Source organism: Charadrius vociferus, unplaced genomic scaffold (genome assembly GCF_000708025.1).
Source record: "Charadrius vociferus isolate BGI_N301 unplaced genomic scaffold, ASM70802v2 scaffold722, whole genome shotgun sequence".
Taxonomy (NCBI): domain Eukaryota; kingdom Metazoa; phylum Chordata; class Aves; order Charadriiformes; family Charadriidae; genus Charadrius; species Charadrius vociferus.
The window spans coordinates 294,270-319,045 of NW_009647220.1; the positions used below are offsets into that span (position 1 = coordinate 294,270).

At 40.3% G+C, this 24,776-nt stretch overlaps 1 protein-coding gene across 1 annotated transcript; it reads right to left on the reverse strand.

Annotated features, from left to right (window-relative positions):
• Positions 1 to 5,746: 5,746 nt before the first annotated feature.
• EAF1 (ELL associated factor 1) lies at positions 5,747 to 24,552 on the reverse strand. The gene is made up of 6 exons (XM_009879605.1): positions 24,414 to 24,552; positions 21,337 to 21,431; positions 18,016 to 18,152; positions 15,285 to 15,451; positions 8,374 to 8,604; positions 5,747 to 6,336 (listed from the first exon to the last, which is right to left on the reverse strand). The coding sequence occupies exons 1-6, from the start codon at positions 24,550 to 24,552 to the stop codon at positions 6,290 to 6,292; spliced, it is 816 nt and encodes a 271-aa protein (XP_009877907.1). The 3' UTR covers positions 5,747 to 6,289.
• Positions 24,553 to 24,776: the final 224 nt, after the last annotated feature.

A 24,776-nucleotide genomic window follows, 5' to 3' on the forward strand; every position in this document is an offset into this window, starting at 1 on the left:
ATTTAGTTCTATCTGGGCTTTAGCTTGTCTAACCCGATCCCTGGCTGCTCGAACAATTCCTTTGTATTCCTCCCAGGCTACCCACCCTTACATATACTTATATACATATAATATACTTATAGACATATAATATATATACTTATATACATATACTTACACTTCTTACATCATAAAGAAGAGGGTGGCAACCACCAGCATCTCTCAGGGAATTCAAAGCTTCTCCCCCATGCTGGTGATCTCTCACGTTGGTTATGCTGGGCTGCTACAGGGCTACAGTGTGACCTGGCTGATGGGACTCTGTGGATGGACACCCACCTTTGTGTCCCCTCCACTTCAGTCCCGTCGACAGCCCTGCTGTCATCTCCTCTCCGCAAACCACTCCCAAACCTCTCCTCCCATTCAGCTTCCCAACGCACACAGGGCACAGCCCGTGGCTCTGGCGTAATTGAAAATTTTGGGACGCATCCCACACCCTTACAAAATTTTGGCCACCTTTGTTACATGTGATGAGCAGTCGGGTCTCATATCACAGGCTCTGCGTTCCTTCCAGGCTATCACAATCCGGAGACTTCTCCGAAGCACTGCAGTAAAACCCATGCTGCTCACTGAAGTATTTGATTGCTGTTTTCCTGACCAGATGCTTGTTTATTTTTGTTAGTGATTATAATGTCTGGCAGTAGGAAAACGTTAAGGAGGTGTCAGAGCTATGGAGGAAAAAGCCAACTCCCAAGTTCGGAAGGGGTGATGGCAGAATTAACGGGCTGGCGGGGGTTGCGAAGAAGTGGACGATTATCTCTCACTTGCAACACAAAGGGAACATTTTCCTTCAGACCAGGCCCTGTACAAGTGTGCCTCAAAGGCTTTCACGCAGGGTCCTACAACAAAGCAAGCCGGTCTGGGAAGAAACACAGGTCAAAACTTTCATGCAAAACCTTCAACGTGGTATCTTGTGCATTCTTACTCTGCCCTTCAGGGAGCCCTGTTTTTACAAAAGTTTGGGAAAATTAAAATCACTGCGAGAAGTACCAGAACCTATGGATTCTGTGGGATTTCAAGTCAAATTCATACAATTCCTTCCAAGATATGCTGTTGGTTGTTTCATTTAGTTTGTCAGTGCCATGTTTAATTCACCTGGTTCAACTAAATCCACTAGCACGTATTAAAAAAACACGCCAGCCTCACTCCAGCCCCTACTTCCACCAGCATCTGCCCAAAAAATCAGGGCAACATGGGTTCCCCCACTACACACAATGCGCAAAAACTCGCTAGCAGAGCTAAATGAACCTCAGCAGGGCCACACATCACACCAAAACTCTGGCGCAAATCCCGTTTAGCGGGATATTTTTTTAAACTCACTTTTTCTCCAAACTCTATCTTCGCCCAGCCACAGGGCGATGGTGGCACCGAATTTGGCATTTTATTTGCAACGATGCTGGCAGAGCAAGTCAGGCTGGCTCAGGCCACCACTTCCCACGAGAACATCCTCAACGTACGCAGCAGCAGCAGCTTGAGGTGTTTCACCCACTCGCACCTTGCCCCTTTCTTTCGCTGTCGTCCAAAGGAATACTGTTTAGTCCCAATAAAGGCAAAGCCAAGGAGGGGGAGGAAGGTGAGTCCGTTCACAAGGTCATTTACAATAGATTTAGAGTGAGGGCGAATACAGCTAATGCACGTGTAATGTTTCAACACCCACCCCCCTTTCCTGTAAATTCCTGCAGGATTTTGCCAGCAGAAAGAATACGTGTGCTAGAAATAAGGGAATTACAAAAGAAAGAAAGGAAGGGAGTGTAAGCAGTGGGAATAGGAAAAAATAGCTAAACAGATACCTTTCAATTTACATACACACCCTTCTCGCATAAACCACGGGTAGCAATTGGCTAACTAACTATTAATCGTTCATTAATCGGCTTATCTTCTGAGAACAGGGCTGGGTGTACACTGTACATAACAATTAACTACTTTAAGTTCACATCTGTCCCAAGGATTCCCCAACATCTCCCCAACATTACAGCTTTTGTTTTTAAGGCAAGCATCAGCAACGCTCTTTTCCCTTTGATACTACATATATTTGTGTGTGTATAAAAAGCTGTAAGTAACCAGGTAGATTTGAGATGTCGCCATTCATCGTGAGCAGCTGAACCTGAGACCCTCAGAGTTGCCAGCAGAAGCCTTTATCCCATCAAGATGCTCATTCCTGGGCAGCCGTGTTTTCCATTGTTTTCCATAGGATCTCTCTGACTCAGCTGCTAGCAGGAAACGCATAGCACTCTGAACAATGAAGCACGGGTGATTACTGAAAATAAGTGTTCTCCATTACAAGTAATTCCAGGCTACATTTCTCTTCGTTTCCAAATTTAAAAAAAAAAAAAAAAAAAGACATGCATGGATTCTTGAACTTCATTTTTTTTAATTCAAATAAATGGACTTTGAAGGAGGAAAAAAAAATAAAGCTTTTGCACAGCGAACTGTTTCTATATACAGCTATAAACAGGCATATAGCTGGTCTATAATAAAGCAAACTGTGCCAATCAATTCAGGCACAGATTCTCCAAATTAGACATACTACCCACAGTTACCGTCTGAGCTATTCCAAGCAACGCTGAAGAAAACAAACATTTTCCTATCAGTCTGCCTTCTCAACGCAACCGGTTCGGCCAAGGCGGGTGACAGGAGGGGGGATGCTTTGGTGGAACAAGAGAGGGTCGTGTTGCGCACGCTGGAGGTACAAACCTGTGACTCTCCTCAGGGGACTGGGACACCTTTTGCCCGGAGGTGATGGTGCCTGTGGTTCAGCTGGAGTAGCAGAGGGTCCCCGCTGGCAGGGCAGGGGGGTGGAACTAGGGCAGAGGTGGGTGGAAGCTTTTCTCCACATGACTGAAGTTTGAAACAGCAGCTTGGGCATTGCTGCAATCGTATTTCAAGTTGTCCAAGATAGACAAGCAGGTGACTGAATCTGTCCTTTTGGAAACAAAACTTTATTTAAAAAAAATTAGTAACTATAGTTGAAATTATAACAATCTGATTGAAATCAATTTATATCGTTACTATTACTCCCAGAGCAATTCCAACGATGGGAAAAGTCGTAAGCAGGCCATGTTTGCTGCTGAAGTTGTAAGCAAAGTCAAACCGCTGAAATGGATGAAGTCACTGAACAGAAGAAACCATCAGAAACCACAGCTATCTCTCCAGAGCCAGCAGGCAGCTCTCCCATCAATGCAAAGAAACATTCACTTAGTTTCAGTTCATTCAGATAATCGCATTCCATATGCGCTGTTAATTCACATTTGAACTAATTGGCGTATAAAAGATGTTCCTACTTTATGTGGGAAAAGCAGCGTACGGTGTTAAGAAGCACTAGTGCTAAAATCCTCCAGGATTACAACCTACCACGAATAATCAGGAATACTTTGTCTCATTGCCAGGTTTAATCAAAACATATTTTAGTCAACTTATTTCTCCAGCATGTTAAAGATATTGCCAACTAATTAAAAGAATTCTAAATAACTGCTTTTCTGCAAGTAATTTGAATTCCAGTTTCCAGCTGAATAAAACTTGCCGCAAATCATGAATACATGAACAACTGTCTAATAGGAATATATAGGCAACTTTTACTATTTCTTAATATATGAAAAATAAAATGTTAAGAGCCCAAATCACAACATCAGGCTGGCAATGGCTTTAAAACACACTCATGTGTTATTCAGAAAAAGGAAAAAAAGAGGCAGCCACCCTTTCTGATGTTACAAATTCCCTACTGAAGCCTCCACATGGTTCACCTTCACGAAACACATGCCACATACATGTGAAAGCTGTGGGAAAGATGGAGACCCCAGAGGTTCTCTGGCAGGAGATGCCGGGAGCCGCTCAGGACACAGTGGCAGGGAGGGGACAGGCTGGTCACACACACATAGGGACTGCCCTGCTCACACCCACAAGTGGGCTGTAGACCACCGCATTACTCACCAGCCCTGTGGACAGACATGCTCCAGTCTGGGTGTAGGATGTGCAGCTACACAGCTCACGAACAAGTTGGCCACCCTTGATATGACGCATCCCCAGGGGGCACAAAGGATGGCCAAATGTAGTTTAAAAGCTGTATGTAATTGCGTGAAAAAAATGTTGATTTCGTTACCAACAGAGAGGGGAAGAAATCTTTTAGGGAGGGATAGCAGGGAAACTTGACCTAGAGTACAAATACAAAACATGACAGAAATTGATTATCTGAATGAAGCTTTCCCACTTGCTGGTCTAAACCATAATTAAACTGGCGATTCAAATCAACGTGGCCTGGTGTTGTCTTATCTTCTTAAGTTTCATATATTTTATTTACATGTAATTAGTAAACTTCCTATGACATGTCCTGGATTTTAGAGTGCACGAGCTAGTGAATGATAAGTGATGAAAATGCTGCACCACTGCTTTTCCATTAAAGCGCAAATAATGTCAACAGAAGTCAGGAATAAGTTCCAGTAACTAGGAAATGGCATGAGAGAAATGTCTCCCTGCTTATTCAAATCTTAAGCTGGGGAAAAGTGAGGAGCAGTATTAGCATTAATTAGACTGCCAGCTACTATGCAGATCTCCTGCACCAAAGTGTAAAATCCCAAATTGGCACAAGCCTGTTAGAACAGAGCACTTTTACTGTCTGAGGAAAAACAAGAAAAAGGAGAGCAATTGCAGCTTTACATCAAGTATATTTCATAATTGTTTGTTAAAATATGTACCCACATCATAAAACACTTTTAAAAAAACAAGTATTTTTAAATGTACAATAATGAAAAAATATGTCTAAATATGTATCCAATGCAAAAAAAATAAACCATTTAATAAAATCTCCCTTCAAATGTCCCCTTGCTCTTCAACACCTTAAAAAAAAAAGAGGAAAGAGCTCAGTAAACAAACAGGAGTTAAAACACAAACTAACCAACAGACAAAAGCAGTGCAAAGCAAATGCTTAAGAATGGAGAGGTATCCAATTCAGCTTCCCATTCCCCTGGATTACACCACAACTACAGCGCCATTTGTCCTATGCCAGTTGAATTCTGGTTTTAAAAAGTCAGCCTGGTGTCCAAGCTATAAAAGGCTGCCTGTAGCATTCATCTTCCACACGAGCAAAAAAAGTTAATGATAACCCACCTAAGCACCCTTTAAACCCCCTTAAACAGGGGTGAATTTCACCCTAGGTAAATGTTTTGTGTTCCATGTACTCCTGTACTGCCAAGCACAGAGATCCCGTCCAACAAACAATATGGACTAAAGTCTACCTGCACAACTGTGGTGCAAGAGAGACTTCGGCTGTTTCATGGTTAATTGTTTAGTTACCTCTTCTTTCTGCATTCTCTAATAAACTGCAAGGAGGGCTCTGGTCGTACAATTTCAGTAAGTCCAGTATCTTGTATTTGTGACGTTGCATTTTCACTGGTACTTGGGCTCCTAAATATTTTTGAAGACTAGGTCTGAATGTCTGAGTTAAATAAGACACAAGAAAATGCTGATCTGGTTCTTATTTGCATGTGTTCAGGTGACTGATGTATATCCTTGATCTTGCTAGAGTAACTACCCTCAGAGTACAGTCGGCTGTATGTGAAATACAGCTCTTGTTTGCAAGAGCACTCTGAGGAGGTTTTGGTATTGTTCCCTATAGGAAAGGTGGCACGAATTGAAGCTCCGTTTAAAAAACCTGCTTATAAGGCACTGGTGCAGCAAGGTTTGTGACGAACATGGTTTTATGATTTCTCTTTTCCAACTGTTTAAAAATCTATTAGATCAACCATAAATAGCAATAAAAAGACGTTAGAAAAGTCCCAAACCAAAGAAATCAACTTAGTATTGAAACTTAAATTACAACAGTCCCACTTCAGTGCAAAACTAGCTCCTGCACGTTTTTTAAACTCATTGGCTCATGCTCACCCTATATACAGAAGTCCCCCCCTGCAAAGTCATGATGGGCTGAATATCTTCTACAAACAAGAAATTTTTAGATGACATCATAAAATTACACATTAAACTTACAGATGATAGACAGGAACATAGGAACATATATTGGCTTACCCACTGTACATATCTATTTAAAGCTTTAAAAGAAGAAGAATATACACAAAATATACACTTAATTCACAAAGTAAAACAGCCCTCAACATCTCATATTTTGTAGGGCTATGCATTTCTTCTATTAAAATTCCACACATGGAGCTATCTCTGTGCCAGCTGCTCTTCGTAAGCAATAGGATCACTTCAAGGTAAATTAGTTCTTCGTGTATATGTAACAGAAACTGCAAAAGCTCAGCCTCTAGTCATCACTGTCGCTCCCAGACTCACTCAACTGCAAGTCGTTTCCTACGGAAAACAAAAACCAACAAAAAAAAACAAGCGGGTAGGTGTTAATTCACATTTCATGGCAATCAAACCAAAGAACAGTCACATTTACACTGGAAGATTTAAATAAGAATAACACAAGAAATGAATGCAAACATCATCTGTCATTTAGTGGAACTGCTCCCCATGCCCAAGAACATTAAGAGCTGCATGGGGCTAACACACAGTGGGATCCAGGCCAAACCGAGTGTATTTGGCTCCACAGCCACCAAAGCTGCTCCCTGGTGGGAGAAGAGCAGTCCCCACGCTAGCAGCTGCGGAAGGCATTCCACAGCCTCCACCCAGCCAAGCTCCCGTATATGGCTCTTGGACAAGGCAATGGCGAATTCCCTGGCCTTCTCGGCCCTTTTAAAATAGATTTTTTTTGTTTTAAGGCCATTTGGGTAGCCAAGGCAAGGCCTCCACATGTCAATAAACCAAAAGGAATGTTAAAGCCACCGCAACTCAAGGCTATCGGCTGGACTAAGCTGACACACGCTGTGACAGTGAAGGCCTCCCTCCAAAGCGCAAAGAGAGATCAAACAAAAGAAGGCCAGGATATGGATCAAACCTACAGTCTCAGACCCTGTTTTGCAGAACACTTGTGATCTGGCGAGGTGGAGGGGATAAAAGGGGGCAAGAATTTTGCTTGTATTCTGGTAACTGAACTTTTCCAGCACTCTCCCATGGCCCTGCCCCAAGCAGCTGCAGAGCAGCTATGCAACGGCTATGCCCTGGATATCTTCATCTCCTCATTGTTATGAAACAAGAACTTGGGTTAGGGGTGATTGTCCCCATGTAGATGGTCACCAGTGACTTGAATGCTCAAGGACATATTAATCCTTGGGAAAAGGATTTTAAATCCAAAGGCAAAAATCATTGCCTGAAAAAAGGAGCTACCCTACCAGTTCCCAAATTCTCCTGGAGTCAGAGGTTTCTTGACATTCAGTGACCAATGCAATATTGTTGTCATGGCCCAGGAGAAGCAGGGAAGAGGCAGCTCACAACCAGAAACAGGGAAATGGAAAGAGTCCTACTGGCTTTGTTGAACTTTGGATTTCACACAGACATTCATTACTGACAGGCCTCTCCAGTTTTCCAGCAGGCCTTTTCAGTATTGTCTGTATAATATACTTGTCTTCTTGAAGCTGGAAATCCTACATTTATCTGTATTTAAACTCCACCAATTCCCTATGCATGGGTGCCAAGAGATGTACGCAAACATGCCTCGGGAGGAATTAAGAACACTTTATCATAACTAAGTTCTAGTTTCTTATAAATGCAGTATTTTAAATCCGCTGAGTTAGAATATACCTGATCCAGCATAAGGGAAGAGTAACACAGATGTACACCATCTCTCCAGAGAGAGTCTCGTGGGACAAACCCAGGCTTTAAGAACATTTTTTACACTTTTTAAAGGGTGGAGGAAGTTTGTACTGATTCAATGTTTGCAAATGCCACAGCTGTAATATTTTAACCAAATATATGGCACTAAATTTCCCTTCAAAATGTGACATTTGTGAAAACACAGTATAGAGTAAATACTCTAACAAAGCAATACAGCTAATAACAAAGACCACAGTGACTGTGCATTTATGACCACAGGACAGCCTTGTGCCATTCACAATTCTTTACAGACCTTTAGCTGACACAGGTGACAACCCCACTATTTATGTCTAATCTGTGTTTTCACATTAAAATAATTCCCATCCTTCAGTGCATCAGATTCTCCCACACTGATACTTTTCTACCCGCTCATTCCACCTGGAGGCCTGAATCAAGGCTCAGCATGGCCATTGCACTGATGACAACAGGCTCTAGACCAAACTGAAGCAATCTCCCCACCTTCAAACAGGTCTTGGCCCTCTGTTCAAAAAACCTGCTCACATATTTCAGCCAGTGCAACTTCCTGGGATTACTGTTTGGCAGACTGCACTTCATGGAGTTAGCCTAACATGCTAAGAAAATGAGTGGTCTCAAGCAGCTTTCCACAGAGATAAGACACAAGGCTTTACTTACGGAGCGTGTTCATGAGATGATTGCTTCCTTGTGGCCTGCTGGTGCCGTTAGCAACAGCATTCCTGTTGTTATACTGCTGGTGCGGTGGCTGGGAAGGCGAAACATGTGCTGGCTCTTCCCCCTCACTGCTGGAGCTTTCATCTTCACTCCCAGATGAGCTTTCTGAATCCGATGAGCTGCTTCCACTGCTGCTGCTCATCTGCTCAATAATTTCAACCTCTGCTCTCAGCTCTGAAATAAAAGGACATTCATCTGGGTGAAAGCATAAACAGGGCCCCATGGAATTTTGGAAAAGAACGTGAAAATGAAATAGTTTTGTCGAGTATAATTTATCACATCAAAATATCTCACATGAAAGAGAGAGACAGGAAGGAAAACCAAAAAAAATCTGAAAGCTTTTTTTACTTAGTTGTTGTAGCTAGATTTATAGAAGCAACAGCACAGGTTAGTATCATAAAACCTTCACTTCCACTATTACTATTTACATACATTACACTCCTGAAAGAAATTCCTGCTTCATTATTTCTGACAGGTTATATTCTCTACGTACAAAGTAAGTACATTTCCTGACTTCTACAGGCCAACAGCCAGCCCATTTTTTAAAAGCATCTTTAAGTGGAGGAATCTAAATTGTTAGATGTCAGTGACATTTAAGCTTTTGGAAAACACAAAATGGGGAGGGGGGCATAGGCACATGATCACAACAGAAACTGCCTTGACTTCAGATAATGTATGAAACTGCTCCAGTGCAAAGTCACACACCTCATTTTGAACAAAATTCAGAAGCAGATGGATGACATCAGATAACTCTGCAGTGGGGCAGATGAGAACAGATGAGAATATTCACATGCTGGGGAGTGGTTATAATACCTTAACCCGCTATAAAGCTTACAAGTAGCCAGTAAAATCCAGAGTCTACTCTGAAACTGGGAAGTTATTCAAGTCAGACACACCCCACTTCAGGGTTGCCAGTGCAAAGAAACACTGGAATACCATGACAGCACCATGACTGCCGCATCAGCAACAGCTAGTGTTGGCTGAACGACTGGTTACTGAACAGCTATTACAGTAAGTCACCACAAATCATATCGTATTGTTAAATTTGTCATAATTACAAGTGGCCTAAACACTATTGGAGGACAATTCTTTTGTATCCACTCACAAAGTCAAGTATTTAATGACTCAGATCACCTAGGCAGGTTTCCATGAAAGAACAATATTCACACATATATTAAGCATAGTATGCGAAACCCTCAAAATTTAGGCTTTTGTTGTACTAGCAGTTCTATACCCACAGGGTTAGAATTCAGTGCTTGCCCTGGAGATGTCACAGGCTAAAGGGACAAGAATGAAAGAAGGGAGTGAGGAGGTTATTACCATCTCTAGCTGACAAATGGAGAACTGATGCCAGGAGTAATTCACCTTAGGTCAAATGTATGTCAGAGTGAGATGAGCCCCAGCTCTTCAGGTGAGGACATCATTCTTGCATATAGCATAGCCAGATCATGTAAAATGAGTCTTTCCTTTACACAAAACCAGCACAATTTTAATGCTTCTTATCTTCAGCCCCTGCAGGAGTAAGTCTGAGCAACTGGAACTCTTCCCTTTTTCAATAAGACCCATTTTCCTTGGGCTGCTTAACACTACAGAGTAACAGCTAAGTTTTCAGTTTCCACATTATTTGCTGGAGAGTTCCTCTAGCTCGGCATGTATCGCTTTTAGAAATTAAGTTTTCTTTTACTGGTTTTAAAACTGCCATTTTTCAATTTCAAAGTTCAGAGCTCAATTTCAAATGCTATAGAGGCAAGAAAGGTGTATTGAAAGGGAATAACCATATGACTAACGCCAGCGGCGTATTTAAGGATACTGGGGTTGTTCCTCCAACTTACTTCCTAAATCTAGATCCCCAACTAGACCACCTGTGTTCTCTGTACTTTATTTGCATGCCAGGTAAAACTTACTCTTTCACCTTGAAGACATAATGCAAGAGACCGTTGGAAGAGGGAGGAATAATATATGATTAGGCCAACAGAAGATGTTATTTTGTACTGTAATGTCTTTCTCCCTTATTCCCTCTCAACACAGTCTTGCAGGTTTTAAAAATCCATTTCATGCATGGAATCTGATACACAGACAAATGAGCACTCTTAAGTCACTATTCTCAGCCTACCCACATCAAGGATTTCATATGGTAACTATTCAGTGTTCAAGGCTAAGAAATTCATAGGGAAAGCTGAAGGAAAGGTAAACAGAAATAAGGACTCTTTTCCTTTAAAATGCCCAGATTTAATTTTTTTTTTCCCTAGCTTAATGGTGTAAAATTTACACATACCTCTAGCGATGATTAGAGTTGTTAGTTGTAAGTTCTATTGATACTACTACTAATATATTGTTAGAATATTCTGAACTGTAGCAAGCACAATCACCTATAGACCACTGTCCACACTGCAAAAACATTCAATAAATAAGTCTTATAAAATAAAGTGTCTGAGAATTACACACATATGCTTACAGAGCTACAGAGTCTATGGCTGAAATGGAAAAGTGTTGGCACACGGGCTGAGAACAACAAACACAGCATGCCAGAAAGCATCATACAAAATAGTGTGAAGAAGGTGAAGCAATCTAAGAGGCATTGGTGGTGAAAGGGAAAAGCTGCAACGACAAATGCACTTCAGAGAACTAGGAAAAAAAAAAAAAATCTAAACAAGAAGTTCGAACTTGATACAGCAGCCGAGGAGATAACCGAAGGAAAGAAGTGATGCAGTCTGACAAATGGGAAAGGAAGATTAGCCTTGCTAATTTTAAACAGAATTACAGATTAGTGTCAGATTGAAAAGTGAGGATTTTCTGCTGGAGAAGCAGAAACTAAAAGCCCATAAAAGAGGCTTGGTTACGAGGAGGGGAAGGGAGGATGCTTTGGAAGAACTGGTTAAGTCCCACTATGCTAAATGCAGGAAAAGCAAAATAGCGCCAGTATCACAAGTTTCAAGGACTGGTAAGTTAAGGGTGTTATCAGTGACAGTGGCGACTGGTGGAAAGTTGGTCTGAGACCATCTTCTAGTCAACTCTTGCCTCACAGGCTGTCAGCTTCCCCTTAGGTGTCTCTTAATTCCTTGAGCCCAGAATTCTGAACAACTCGTCTGTGCAGATGAGGAAAAAAAGTAATTGTTTTCACTAATGTTATGGTGGCTACTGCATTGCTAAAAATCTGTCAGGCAGGACTACTAAGGAAGTCTGTTCAAAACCCTCTTGTGTCACATTGTCAAAGATGGTGGCTAAGCCAATGATGACACCAAGGCCTTGTAGGAAAAACATATCCGCTTTAAAATCATGCAATTTTGCATTTTCCTACTTACTTGTTATGCTTAGTGCAGTTACAGGTACTGAAGCCTTGACTAAACATTTCCTTGTGGTGCCTCCAATTAAAACAGTTGTTAGTGTATATGTGTACATATATGCTAAGCTGAACAACGAGTCAGACTTTTCCTGGATCTTTTTGTGCCGTAAGATCAAACGCCTCATGTTGATGCACTTTTAAGGTTTAAAAGATGAAAAGAGTTAGGATGTGCAGCATTTACTTTTAAAAAAGCTTTCCGTATAGTATAGTTTTGGACACTTGCCTTAATTGAGCCTACGTCATCTGAAAAGGCTGACATTGCTAGGGGAACCTTAATTTGTGCATGTTTAATGTTACAACTGTAGGCTTTCTTTCAAGAAAACAAAATGGCTTACTGTTTTACACTGACAATCAATGGAGTCCTTAGAGTAAAAAAAAAAAAAAAAAAAATCAAGGTCAGAAATCATTGTACAAACAGAACAGCCTTTCTCAACAGGGCTGTCTTCTGTATGTATTCAGTATCAAATGCCCTAATTTCTTTCCATAATCATGGCTAAGGGTTCTTACTTCTTCCCTCAATTCCAATAGGCTATGCAGAATTTTTAACTGAAGCCCTAACCTTGAGCTGCAAGAATACCAAGGACCTTTGGAAATAAAGTCATTCAGCTTTAGGGAGGATAAGGTTCTATGCCTGTCACAGAATGCTTACTGTTAATAACGGTATGCAAGGGGGAGAAATCAACTTGATACTGGCACTTTGAGCATGCGGAGATGACAGCTAGAAAAGGCAGTTATTTTACACTGAAGTGCAAAAAATTTGATTGAGGTGTTCTTGAGAGACAAACACAGTGCTATGGCATAATCCTTACACACTACAGCTGCATTTTAGGTAAACAAGATCTGCTCAGATTTTTAAGCACTGAATTTAGAGTCTCCCAACCAGAAATACGTCTGTAGTTTTTGGTTTTTTTCCCCCCAAGTACAGCATGCTGTAATTATGCCAATGTTATTGAAAACATTTCTGCTGTGGTCAAATATGTCTGATAAACAGCGATTATTTCATGCGCTTAAATGGTTGTATTGTGGTATATGTGTGTAAATGCTCACCGCTTAATGAAATGTTATCAGATGTAGCCAATTATTCAAAAGAACAAGCTCTTACCCTCTCTTCTGCTCCTTTCGGGCAGGAGGACAATATAAAAGCTTGCAGGGGAAAAGATTCCTCTGGCGCAGGACCCTAGGCACAGCCTCCCAAAGGCCCCTCTGCATGAAGGAAAGGACTGGTTCAACTCCCACATGCTCTGACTGTGTCCTCAGGCACTGCTGTTAAGACAGCTGTGTAATGGGACAGAACCAACCTACCTGAAAGTTCGTTTCCCAGCTCATCTGTAAGGGGAGCTATGGGAATGCACAGCTGAGGGTACCAGGGGAAAGCAGAAACCTGCACTGAGGTTATCTTAAAACTAATGTTAAATATCACGAGGGCTGTGTGTCTTACCACACCCTTAAGTAGGGCATACCGGGAGCAAGCGTCATAGCATCAGAGATCCTTTCAACCACCTCCTTTGGGGACTGTAAGGTTTGTGCAGTGTCCATTAAAGAGAAGACAGAGTTTCAGCTTTATGTTTATCTTTCCTTCATACAGATGAGGTACTTCACCCAAAAGAAAAGCTACTGCTTCAATGGAAACAACACAGCCTCTTCAGAACTTACAAGTCTTTCTTCATAAAAAGACACATTAAGGGAAGATAACAGGACTGAAGACTCTCTCACAGCTTTTACAATTAAGTTTTATTAATTATTCCATTGTAGAATGGTGCCATTTTAGTTCTACCTTTCCAAAAGTATGTTCTTATGATATAAATGGTTTAGTAATGTTGATGCTCTAGATAATCGATACTGGAAAAGTTAAGAAGAGCACAGACTGTAAGCAAAAAAAAAAACCCTGGTCAAGTATTAGTGCTCTTTTTGGGTCTTGAATGAATCTCCCTATAAAACACCAACTTAAAGTCCTATTTTTAGTACAAGTCAGGTGTTCTTGATTTTGGACACAAAACTCTACAGGTTATTTATTTGGAGGTACTTTCCCATAAAAAGTGATCAAGTGGCAAAAAAATTACTAGGACGTTTCTAAACAATGTGACTTATATTTTAGACCACTAGAAAATGGTCTTTGTAGGACAGATGTCACATCAGGCAAACGTCATTATTTTACTATAACATGACCTTTACAAGTTGCTGTTTATATACAAAAGAGTGCCCCAGTAGTTAAGTAACTTATAACACAGTACAAGAAAAGACATTTAAAATTCACAACTGATTTAATTTTTAAACGGATATCTTATTTTAAATGGATACCTGTTATCTTTCTCCTTACCTATTACACAGAAAATAAAAATGGCAATGCAGCTAAGGGAGCTGTAGCTAACAGATTCTCAGACAATGATTCTGTCTGCTGACCAGTGTCCAGGTATTGAAAATACTACTGCTGTGAGAGAGTGAGACCAGTCAGCACCTATGCAAACACACAGATAGCTTAGCAGTAAAAATGTCACCTGGTGATTACCATGAACTGAAAAAATACCCTGCTAAGTAATTAACATAGTCTGGGCAATTAACATAGGCTAAGTCTACAGGCAAAAATAGCTATATGGGACAGAAGAAAGAAAAAGAGGCCCAGAAAAAAATATTAGACAGAAAGGACAATCTTAAAATAAAATAATTGCATCTGGTGCCAGACAAGAAACAAGAGAAACAAATAAAAATTTAAAGTCCTCCTTGTTAACCACAGCAAATCCAGATAACAGATCAGTATGAAAAGAAGGACATGGGCAAAGAAAGTGCGCCCTGCCCACAGTGAAACCCTGAGATAAAGCATTGCTTGAGTAGGAGACTGAGTTGAGACAGTCATCCCTTCAAGGTACTTTAATAGAAGTATAGCAACTGTATGGCAGATGTGATCAAAGCTGCAGAGGAGTGGTTGTGGTAAAGGGGAAGCCACAGGGTTGTCTGCTCTCTCATCCCTCCCCTACTAGCAGTGCTTGGCACTGCACAAGCTCCAGGTCTTCTGATGGAACACAGCCATCCGGCCCTTCCATCCCACTGGCAAACGGCTCCAATCTTACTCAGTACTCAGCACAGGAATAACTTCCATCCAAGTTACTTCATTGCATAACTAGATCTTGGACCATTAGCTTTTGTTGTTGTTGTTGTTGCCTAAGACACCCATTCAACTCATCTAGCACTCAGCTACAGGTTTCTGAATTCACACTTATTTTATCTTCTTTTCAGAACAGAGAAATAGTTTGGAAGAGAGAAAATTATCCAGAAAGAGAAAGATCTCTCATGCCAGAGACGACTGCGGTATAAATATCTATGCTGGCAGAAGAGAATAAATACTTCACTAAGATGCCTTAAAACAAGATAAAAAGATGACAAACCAGCTGTCAAGTACCATCTTTTAATCCCTGAACGTTCTAACATTTTTATAAATTGTACAGCCATAGTTTTTTATTATAAAGAAGAAAGACAAAACCAACCAAAACTCAGGAAACTACAAACCCTTCTTTACCTCTCTTAATGTCATCCAGCTGAGGCTCAGGTGAAGGATTATCTTTCAAAGGAGAAGTTTTAGGTCCAACTGCTGGCTTGGCTGGGGCTCTGAACTGTGAAGGAGGCTGAGATGCTCGGGCAGACTGTTGTTCTATTCGGGCTTGGATCTTACTGCTGCCCTCTGCTCTGAAAAAACCACCAGAGACATTCAGTGATGCTGTGCAACTATATTCTCCTTTTTCAATATCCTTGTACTAATGCATCATCCGTACTTCCTTTCGTATAGATCTCTACTTTGTTTTATAAAGATAAACAGTGAATTACGGCTTTCTGTATGCAACGCTTGCTTTCAATAAGAAATAAGCATATACACTGCAACACCCTTACAAAATGTATTTTGAAATCCAGATGTGGTTCAGTGGTGCCAAATTCTCTACTTGAAGAACAATGAAGGCTTTAATTTAGAAATTAGTATTTGTATTTTTAAAAAAGAATAAGCAATCACAGTAATTTAAAGTAACTACATGATAAAACAAATCCACTCATAATAAAATCCCGCTGAAAACAATCACAGCAAAGAAACAATTTTCTCACTTGCCATTAAAAAAATCTCAAACTGAACTCTTAGAGGTCAACCCAACTACAGCAATCATTCTTACTGCTAAATACAGCATGCAAGCATTTAATTCCTGTTTTTCATTCACTTGCTATTATCCCTTAAAAACAGTTTAAGCTGTTTCCTCAGTGGGAAATACTCACCAGAATAACACCATGCCTAGCTGTTCAGTTCAAATCAGATATTTCTTCCTTTTACTGAATCAATGATGTGATTGAGACTGTAGGACAGCCAATACCCTTAGCAGAAAAAACAACAAACCCCACAAAAAATACTTGTTCAGGTCCCTCTGTGGTACACCATAATGAGGTTAAAGTGTGTGGCATACTTATCTCTTAACACCAAAGCCCTTGGGGTTGTGGCTTTATGTACTGTACCACAGAAGAAGCTTATGTGGACATTAGAGCTCAGTTTTTGTTCTAGGAGGGCCCCATCTCAGCAATGTGATACTTTGTGCCTGTGAGCTAATCCCACTGAGAAACAAGTTAAAGTAGTCCATGCAGAACTTCCTGGGACTTCACTTAAACCGGTTCTGGTACCTGAGCTAGTACCTTTAGCACTAACTCAGGTACCTCTGTGCCTCATTGAATTGTAGATGCAACCTCAAAAATTAAGCACAGAACCACCTCTTCATTCATCACTGAAATGCAGCTATTAGATACCACATTAATGCAGCTTACACAGTCATTTACAATAGAAGTGATGATTTGGGAATACACTCACTGTATCAAGTGAAAGGTAAAAGCAAAAGATTGTTTCCGATATTAATTATGATCTTGGAACTACAGAAGGTTCTACGTAGAGTAAGTGCAGTTACTCCCCTGTGAATTTCATCAGGATGTTAACACCAAAAACGCTGCTCTCACAGAGTGTCAACAGGTCATTAAAGATCAAAGTCACCATGAAAATAAAAGATGCTTCTGATCTAGAAAACTGAATGACTTTACAAAGCACTATTCCTTAAAACAGGGATCCCCAATTTTTTACTACCCTGCCTCTCCTTGAGAAAAGTCAAAATATTTTTCACCTCACCAGAGCCAAAACTCAGCAGATCTAAACACCTCACTGAACCCAAGCCTTCCTGCACTTCTTTGCTCCCTTCTGACTTAAGCTTCACCTGGACAAAGTCCAGCAGAACTTAAATTGGGAATGCAAATCTCATGCATGATGTGCTCATATCAGTAACTGGGCAAGTAACTGGGATGAGTTTTCACATCTTTGATTCAGAGGAGTGCTACAGTCCATTTACCTTGAACTCAAGGTGTTTTTGGCAAACTTCCAGCCAACTGCTGATAAGCTGCAACCCACATTTCTTGTAGTTTCAGCAGCTGAAAGTTCTACACTGGAATAAAGTGTTTTTTCTTTTTTTTCCTTTTTTTTTTCTTTTTCTAATGTAAAACTTGTAAAATTTAATTAAGAGCTGCTTCTTCAGGAGACATTTGAATAACTGCCTTCTCTTTAGATCTCAATAACCCAAGTTCAGTGATGCTGAAAGAACATGATCCAGAGACTTCAGGTACCTGCAGAGCAGCAAAACTACTAAAAATGCTCACTTTGTAGCATTTGTGCAGTGAAGTAAGAATATTGGGTCAGAGAGGATTTCTGGCCCCAGCAATTCGTCTAGGCAAAAACCTTATAACCACTATTTCTACAGTTTCCCTCCACCCCAGCTGGTGGCTTTGGACTTGTATTTCACTTGATATACAGGGATGAGTGTTTCTTGTTCCCTAAGAGTATATTATTAAAATCATGACTCCAACAGGAAGCTGTAGGGAACAAACCTAGAAAGTCCAACAATCATTTTGACAGCCTAACATTTCGATGGTCTTTTTCAGTTAACCAGAGATTCCTGAATCCTTCAACCAGCTTCCAAAGCTTCAAATCATCAGACATGTTTCATTGTAAACTATAATTACGTCCTTTCAGCAGTGGAGAATTTACAAATTCTTTAGTCTTGGATTCACACTCTTATTTGCATTTTTAGGCAAGATAATTGGCCATGAAAAGCCCGTAAGGCATAGCAATTAAACACCACTACAAAATAAAAGAAAACTGAGTTCTGGTTCAAAAGACAGTCTGAAGAAGAAATTTCAGCAAGAATTAATCCTAGCAACAGCCCTGTCCCCAGCTTTACCTTGTTTTCTTGACTTGAATGCTGCTACTAAGTTTTTCCAGCACATATTCCCCAGTGTCATGATTGATAATAAGCACACAGTCCTTCTGATATGGCCTTTTATTTCCTTTAAACACAGTCATTGGTGGAGTTGAACCCTGGTATCAAAGAAAGAGCACACATTTCTTTGGTTAAATTCCCCTACTCAAAAGTTTATAAACACTAAGAGAAATGAACATATGTATTGTTCTGACCAAGAGGCAAAGCAGTTAATGTCTAGTTCATTGTTTATTATGTTCATTCATGAAAAGGGAAAAATACAGTTATATGCAGTAGATCAGATGTTTCCTCATAGCAACATTATGCCTTTCATCATTTTAAATGCCTCTGCAGTGACAAAACACCTTCTCCATGGTTGCCATTATTTACAGTTCTCATTCCCAAAATGGTAACATAACTGAATTTGCATAGCTGGCCCTGACAAGTGTCAGAAATCTTCTTGACATTTCTGCTCTGGAAATCTTGGGTTTGGATAAGAAATAAAGTTCTAATTATTTGTGTATTAGAACTGTTGCCTAAAGAAATATGTGGTCAATTGAAAAATAATTTAAACTGCTTTGTAGTTTATATATATATATGTAAAGGCAGTATTTTCATAGTGGATGACAAGCAACTGTCACAAGCTATGTAAGAACATCTGCCTTCTTCAAAGTCAGATTAGCACATAGATGCCATGCAATTATAGCGAAATGTCTTCTCAAAAGCAAATGGGGTATTTTGATGCCTTCCAGGAAGTCCCCAAGTCCACACAATGCTGCATAGAGCCATAAAAGTCTAATGGCTTAGACTGAGAAGCCATAAAGACAAACTCATGTAGCAGTGCACGCTGGCTAACTGATACTTCTGAGATTATGCTCAGCTGTACTGCATCCCTGCCCAGGCTGGCTAATACACCTGGTTTTGGGGTTACAGGAAGGAGAATTTATGGTCTATCAGCACATAGCAGCACAGATACACACCTGGCCATGTCAAAAAAGGACATGTTACTCACAGGCAATATACAGAAATATGTTCTCAGCTACGAAACCTTCTCACATTTCTCTGTAATGTACAGCTACTGTACAAAAGAAATTTTAAAAAATGCAGTAGAAAAGCAACCAAAATCAGGGAGAAAAGGAAAAAATGCACTCTTCTACATTTTATTCTGAGTTGCAAAAATGAACAACCATATTTTAATGACTCAGAATGCAATTCTTATTCTCTGTCTTGCTAATAAATAGAATATGTTTGAATTTAAAATGGCTTCAGAACAGTAAGGGTGAAAAATCCGAATTCTCATCAAAGATACAGTAAGAGATATAGATACGATTCATAAAAGATGTCTCAAGAAAGTCTAGTCTTCAAAGGCATGTTACATTTTTATCATTCCTACATTTAAGAGAGGAAAACAACATTTAAGAGAATAAAAAGCAAGCTGAAAGTAAAATCCTGCTTGCTGTTGACAACTAAGTCAGGAAATGTATAATGCACAAATTTACTGAAAATTTTTCCAAAATTGATTCTGCTACCCAGAAGCCTCCGAACTCAAAGACTGTGATTCTGGCTAAAAAAATACGTAGAAATGGAACTCTGCTTAAGCAAATTAAGAGTCCTACCCTTCTACTTAAAATAAATGTTTAGATTTTATGTTGGTGCCTAAATAACACTGGCTTACAGATTCTGCTAATTATAGGCTAGAAGAAGGAAGGTGAAACAAGTGACATTTAATCAATTTGTTTTCATGCGTGAGGGTTTTTTAACAAACAGAAATTCTTCATTTCTCCAACCAAGACTGTTAATCAAATATTAAAGCCACTAAATCCACATGTAGAAATAGGACTTCGATTTATCCAAGCAGCAAGGGACACCAAAATATCTCCACTGAACAAATTATCTGAGATATCTTCAGGCACCAGACAACTTCAAAAAACAACTTAGAATCTGAATCCTATCCAGTTGTTGGGGAACTGAGAACCAAAGCAGAATCTAAAAAATTCAGTAAATCTTGTCAGGATGAAACGATCTTAAAACTTTTCACTCTTTACCAGTATGTTCAGTGTTTTCCAGCTCTCTGCCTGGAACACAGGCAGCACTGCCTTGGAACTACATAGGCACAGTGGCTGCATTCAGTGCAGTTAGCTGCCCAAGCCTCCGAAGCGTACTATAAGCTTAAAGCTGTTCATACTCATAGGAAGACAATCAAATTAAACTCATCAGTACAGAGATTTGGAACAGGACATTACAAGTGATGTTGTTCAACACAAAAGATGAATGAACAACACTGTTCCCAGTCAATCCAAGACGAATGCCACCGCTATTAATTGTATTGTTGCCTGCTCTCACATAGCACTACCATGCTCATAGGTTTTATAGACTAAAACCAGTATGTGACCTCCTGCAGCACTAAAGGTCACCAAAACCATAGAAAAAAAAAGGAGTGGGGGGAAGCAGGCTAAAGCCTCATTCAGTGGGAATTACCACAGTACCATCACCTACCAATTAAAACACCAACATGCTAGAATAAACAATACCAAAAGGATCTGACACATGGCTTCCAAACTGACTGGTGCCCCCCTGCAACCACCAAACTCATCAATGTCTCTGAATTCTGGTTGATTGGCTTGACACATAGCATTCCAGTTCCAGCATGCAAGCACTTCCTTTTGTTTTGGTAAGGAAACCACTGAACCTTCAAATACAAAACATCCGCACCTATAAACAGTTTGATCACTTGTTTTATTGCTGTTAGACTGCCATCCTCACACAGTAGATCTTTATGGCATAATTTGAGTAGGAAGTGGATGGGAAACCACTTCATTGCCACTCACCAGAAACCACCCCCCTCGCTTCCACTGCTAAACCTAAAGGCAGGGAACCCTCTATGCTATCTGTACACGTTTTAGTAATGGGAAAAATATGCTTACAGACCTACCTGTGGCTTCTGAACATCAAACTTTGACTAAAGTCCAAATTACTCTGCCTTCCTCCATTAAGCCATAGCACTAAAGACAGATGGAAACCAGGTATAGAGCTTCAGCTAACAGTAGAAGTCTTCTTGTTATTCAAGGAAGAGTAGGAAGGAATCAAAAGTAAATAACAGACTGGAACCTTACAAATATAACCCTTTACAAAGATTCAATTGTACAGTCCTTTTCTAAGGTAACACACTACAAGTCTGGCTGCTCAAATATTGAAGCCACTTGTATTAACAAAGATGAAAGCGAAAATAACATTTTCATTAGACTGTAACTACATTGCAAATTTGTTGGAGAGTAAACAAGGACACGTATATAACAAACTTACTGGAATATGCGGCAAAGTGATTGTTACGTCATCTCCTTTACCCACTTGGAGGTCCCCCTCACAAGATGTATCAATTGATGCTGGCTTAAAATCATCTAAAGAGGAAAAAAAAAAAAAAGCAATTACATTTTTTAGAGTCTTCAGGAGTGTCATCCTGCCCTGCAAAGAGTCACTGCACTTTTACTGTGATGATAAGGAATGCTAAAAATATATGCTAGTGTTTACAGCAGGGGTGGAATAACGCACCAGGACGATGTGCCTATGCTCAGTACCCTGGTATCAGATTCTGAACTTCCTGTTTAAAATGGAAATAAGGTTCTAGACCTCGTATTTGAAGACCAAAAGCAGAATTCCCCAAACTCCAGGCTTTGAGTGACACTTAATTTTGCAGGCAAGTGTAAAACTCTACCATGCATCTCAAAAGAGTATCAACTTCAAGACCCAGGGCTCTCTGTGGCTTCTGCCAATTCCAAACTTGCAGACTCTCTCTGTGACAAAGACTAATTTAAATGGCACCAACTCATTTAGCCTTACTGATATTTCTGGCTATTTAACAGCCATCTTGCCTCCACAATACGTCCTCAAGGATAAAGGAGACCTCAGATCTCACCTATGAGGAAAAAAGAGGTGCTGATCTTACTTCAACAGGCTCCATGCTAGTCGAAAGCCACTGTGGATAGAAAGCATGACTAAGGTGAGACACTGTAATAGCTTTAAACTAACCCTAGTTTCAAGTATTTTTGCTGCATTGTATAGAATGCTTTGTCCCCCAAACAAGGCACTTCTCTTCAGTGTATTTATTTGAACTAAGAACATGTTAACTTACAAGTATCTTCCCCTCATTATTCTGTCGTGCTGCTGAGCCACAAAAGCCACAAAGAACTATCAGAACCAGTAGTATTTTGACAGAGGATTTAGACAAAGTGAAATAAGATCAGAGAGATATAGGTTGTTTTCTTTGTTTTTAAAATAAGCCTCCATTCAATTCTAGTATCTCTGGATATACAAAGGTGCAATCATATTCACAATCAAGGCTTTTAATTACTGCATTAGTTAAGAAATTAATACCGCAGGACAAATTTTAAATAAATTCCACTGTGAAAATCACATTTGCAGAAAAAAAACACAAAACTCCAGCTTGTAATAAATTCTCATTAAGAGGACATTAATGTCTAATTGAGTTTTACGTTGACAGCACAACAAGCAGAATCAGGAACACTTGACTTAATCCTCATGCTTTAACTGCCAGACCAAATCATACCCTTCATTTTCATCTAAGCAATCTATTTCTAGCTATTGTTTCCCACCTACTTTATGTGCAAGCTTGCTAAATAAAACAAACCAGCTGTACAAGAGCTAGTGTCTGCCAAAAAAGGGTTCAGGAGTTTCAACATCACAGCCATTAAATTAAAAGGAATATCACTATCACACTTCTTTCATTGGTATCAGCAAATTATAGTTACTCTAAACAACCACTCAACAAATTGTTTTCATTTAGTTAGCTTACTAGGTGTATGTGCTTGGCTAATCTTGCTGTAGATAAAGTGCACATATGTCCCTCCAAGTGTACCCATAGTCTTTTTTCCAAGAGTCAAATGTTTTTAAGATGTGTTTTCCAGGGATAATCCAGTTTTTCACTACAGTATTTCATAAACACATGGAAAGGAATGAAGTATTTTAAGAAGGCCTAAACAAATTTAGCCCACAAAATCCTCTTATTGTAGTTTGTGTGAAGAGGATTACAGGAACAATATAATGCTTGGATCCCAGATAAATCATTCCAGATCAACAGTTAGAAACAAAATTTATAACTGGGAAATGAAGAGATCTCACTTGAAAGTCAGTGATGGAAAACACAGCACACAGAAAGCTCTTTTGAAATAAGACTGCATTCTTCCAGCTGCAGTCTGAAGAGCTTTGGCTTTGCAATCCCTTAGGAAATTGATTATTGAAGCACTTCAGTTCTAGAAATCCAGTGTATTTCTATCTGGTTACGGGTTGGGTTTAATTAATACGCTATCAAACAACAATCTAATTCATTTGATAGTTGGGCTATTTTAAAATGTTGATTTATAAATGGATATTTGCTAGTGCGTTAGTGCTGGATAAAACTGTTCAGTGTTACGTACAAACAGTTAAAAGTACTAAACATATGGTATGGTATTTTTTAGCATGGTGGAATTATGTATAACCAGAGGGGTGAAACACACAAAATTTGTGTTAATCCACTAGACAGAGTTTCCTATTGACCAAAATAGCTTTGCCTCAATCATTAACCATCTGCTTGAGTAACAGCTCAATCTAGAAAGCTGTTCTTTCAAGTCCCACTCGGGTGGCTACTATTACCAAAATTACTTACTTGTGGTGTATGAATACGGGACATGAGACTGGGCCTAGGATTATGTACCATGAAACAAAAAATCCCATTGTTCACCGTATAAATTCCCCACGTTAATACAAAGCTACTGAAATACAAGTTTAGTATTACTTTCATTTACTATTAGTGATTTACTACTTATTTTAAATCCTGGACTCATTTAGGAGATGAAAAAGCAATATCCTGCCCACAGAATTCAAGTACAGAGATAGAGTGAGCTACTCTTCAAAACAATCCTCTAACATGAAATTAGATGTACCCAATGCTAGAATAGAGCAGTTGGAATAACACCTGGTGTCCTTAACAAAACACATACTCTTCCAATTATTCAAAAACTTGGTAACTGCTCGAGACCCTACCTCTTAACACTTATCAGGCAGTACTGTATGTGAAATTACTGCATGAGTAATTTCTGCTTGCTTTCCTGGGAAGTGGCTTATTACAGCTGTCACAGCCAGGGACGGGGCTGCTGGGTTACCTGTTACCTCGTGGCTAAAATAACAAGTTAAAAAAAAAAAATTAAATAAAAAAATCAAACTGTGGGCACTTGGGCTGCCGCCCAACCCAGCACTGCAGGCACTCCCGCCAGGCCGGGGCCTGCAGGGTGACCTACCTGTCCTGCAACTGACATTAAAAATAAAACAAAACACAAATGGCAAGCCACCCCCTCATGGCGGGTGCTCCCAAGCAATTCACGCACGTTTCATGAAAGACTTCCACAAGTCCTTCGTCCCCCTTCCAGGCCTGCCTGCCTGCCTCAGATCTCCCTCCCGCCAGCGCTCTCGGCCAGCATCCACCTTCCCCCTCCTCCCCTCAGGCTGCCCGCCGGGGTGGGACATTTCTATGGGGAAAACACTCGTGGGAGGGAAGACGGGCGCTGGTGGAGAGTAGGGGGGACGACGAGGGATGGGACAAGGGGGGAGACAACAGGCGCTGAGACGAAGCCCTGAGGTGACGGCACGAAGGAGGCAGTGAGAAACACGGAGGAGGTGAAGGCTTCGTCGTGGCAGGCTGGAGGCCCCCGCAGGCCGGCGGGCAGGGGACGGCCCTTAACGAATAAGAA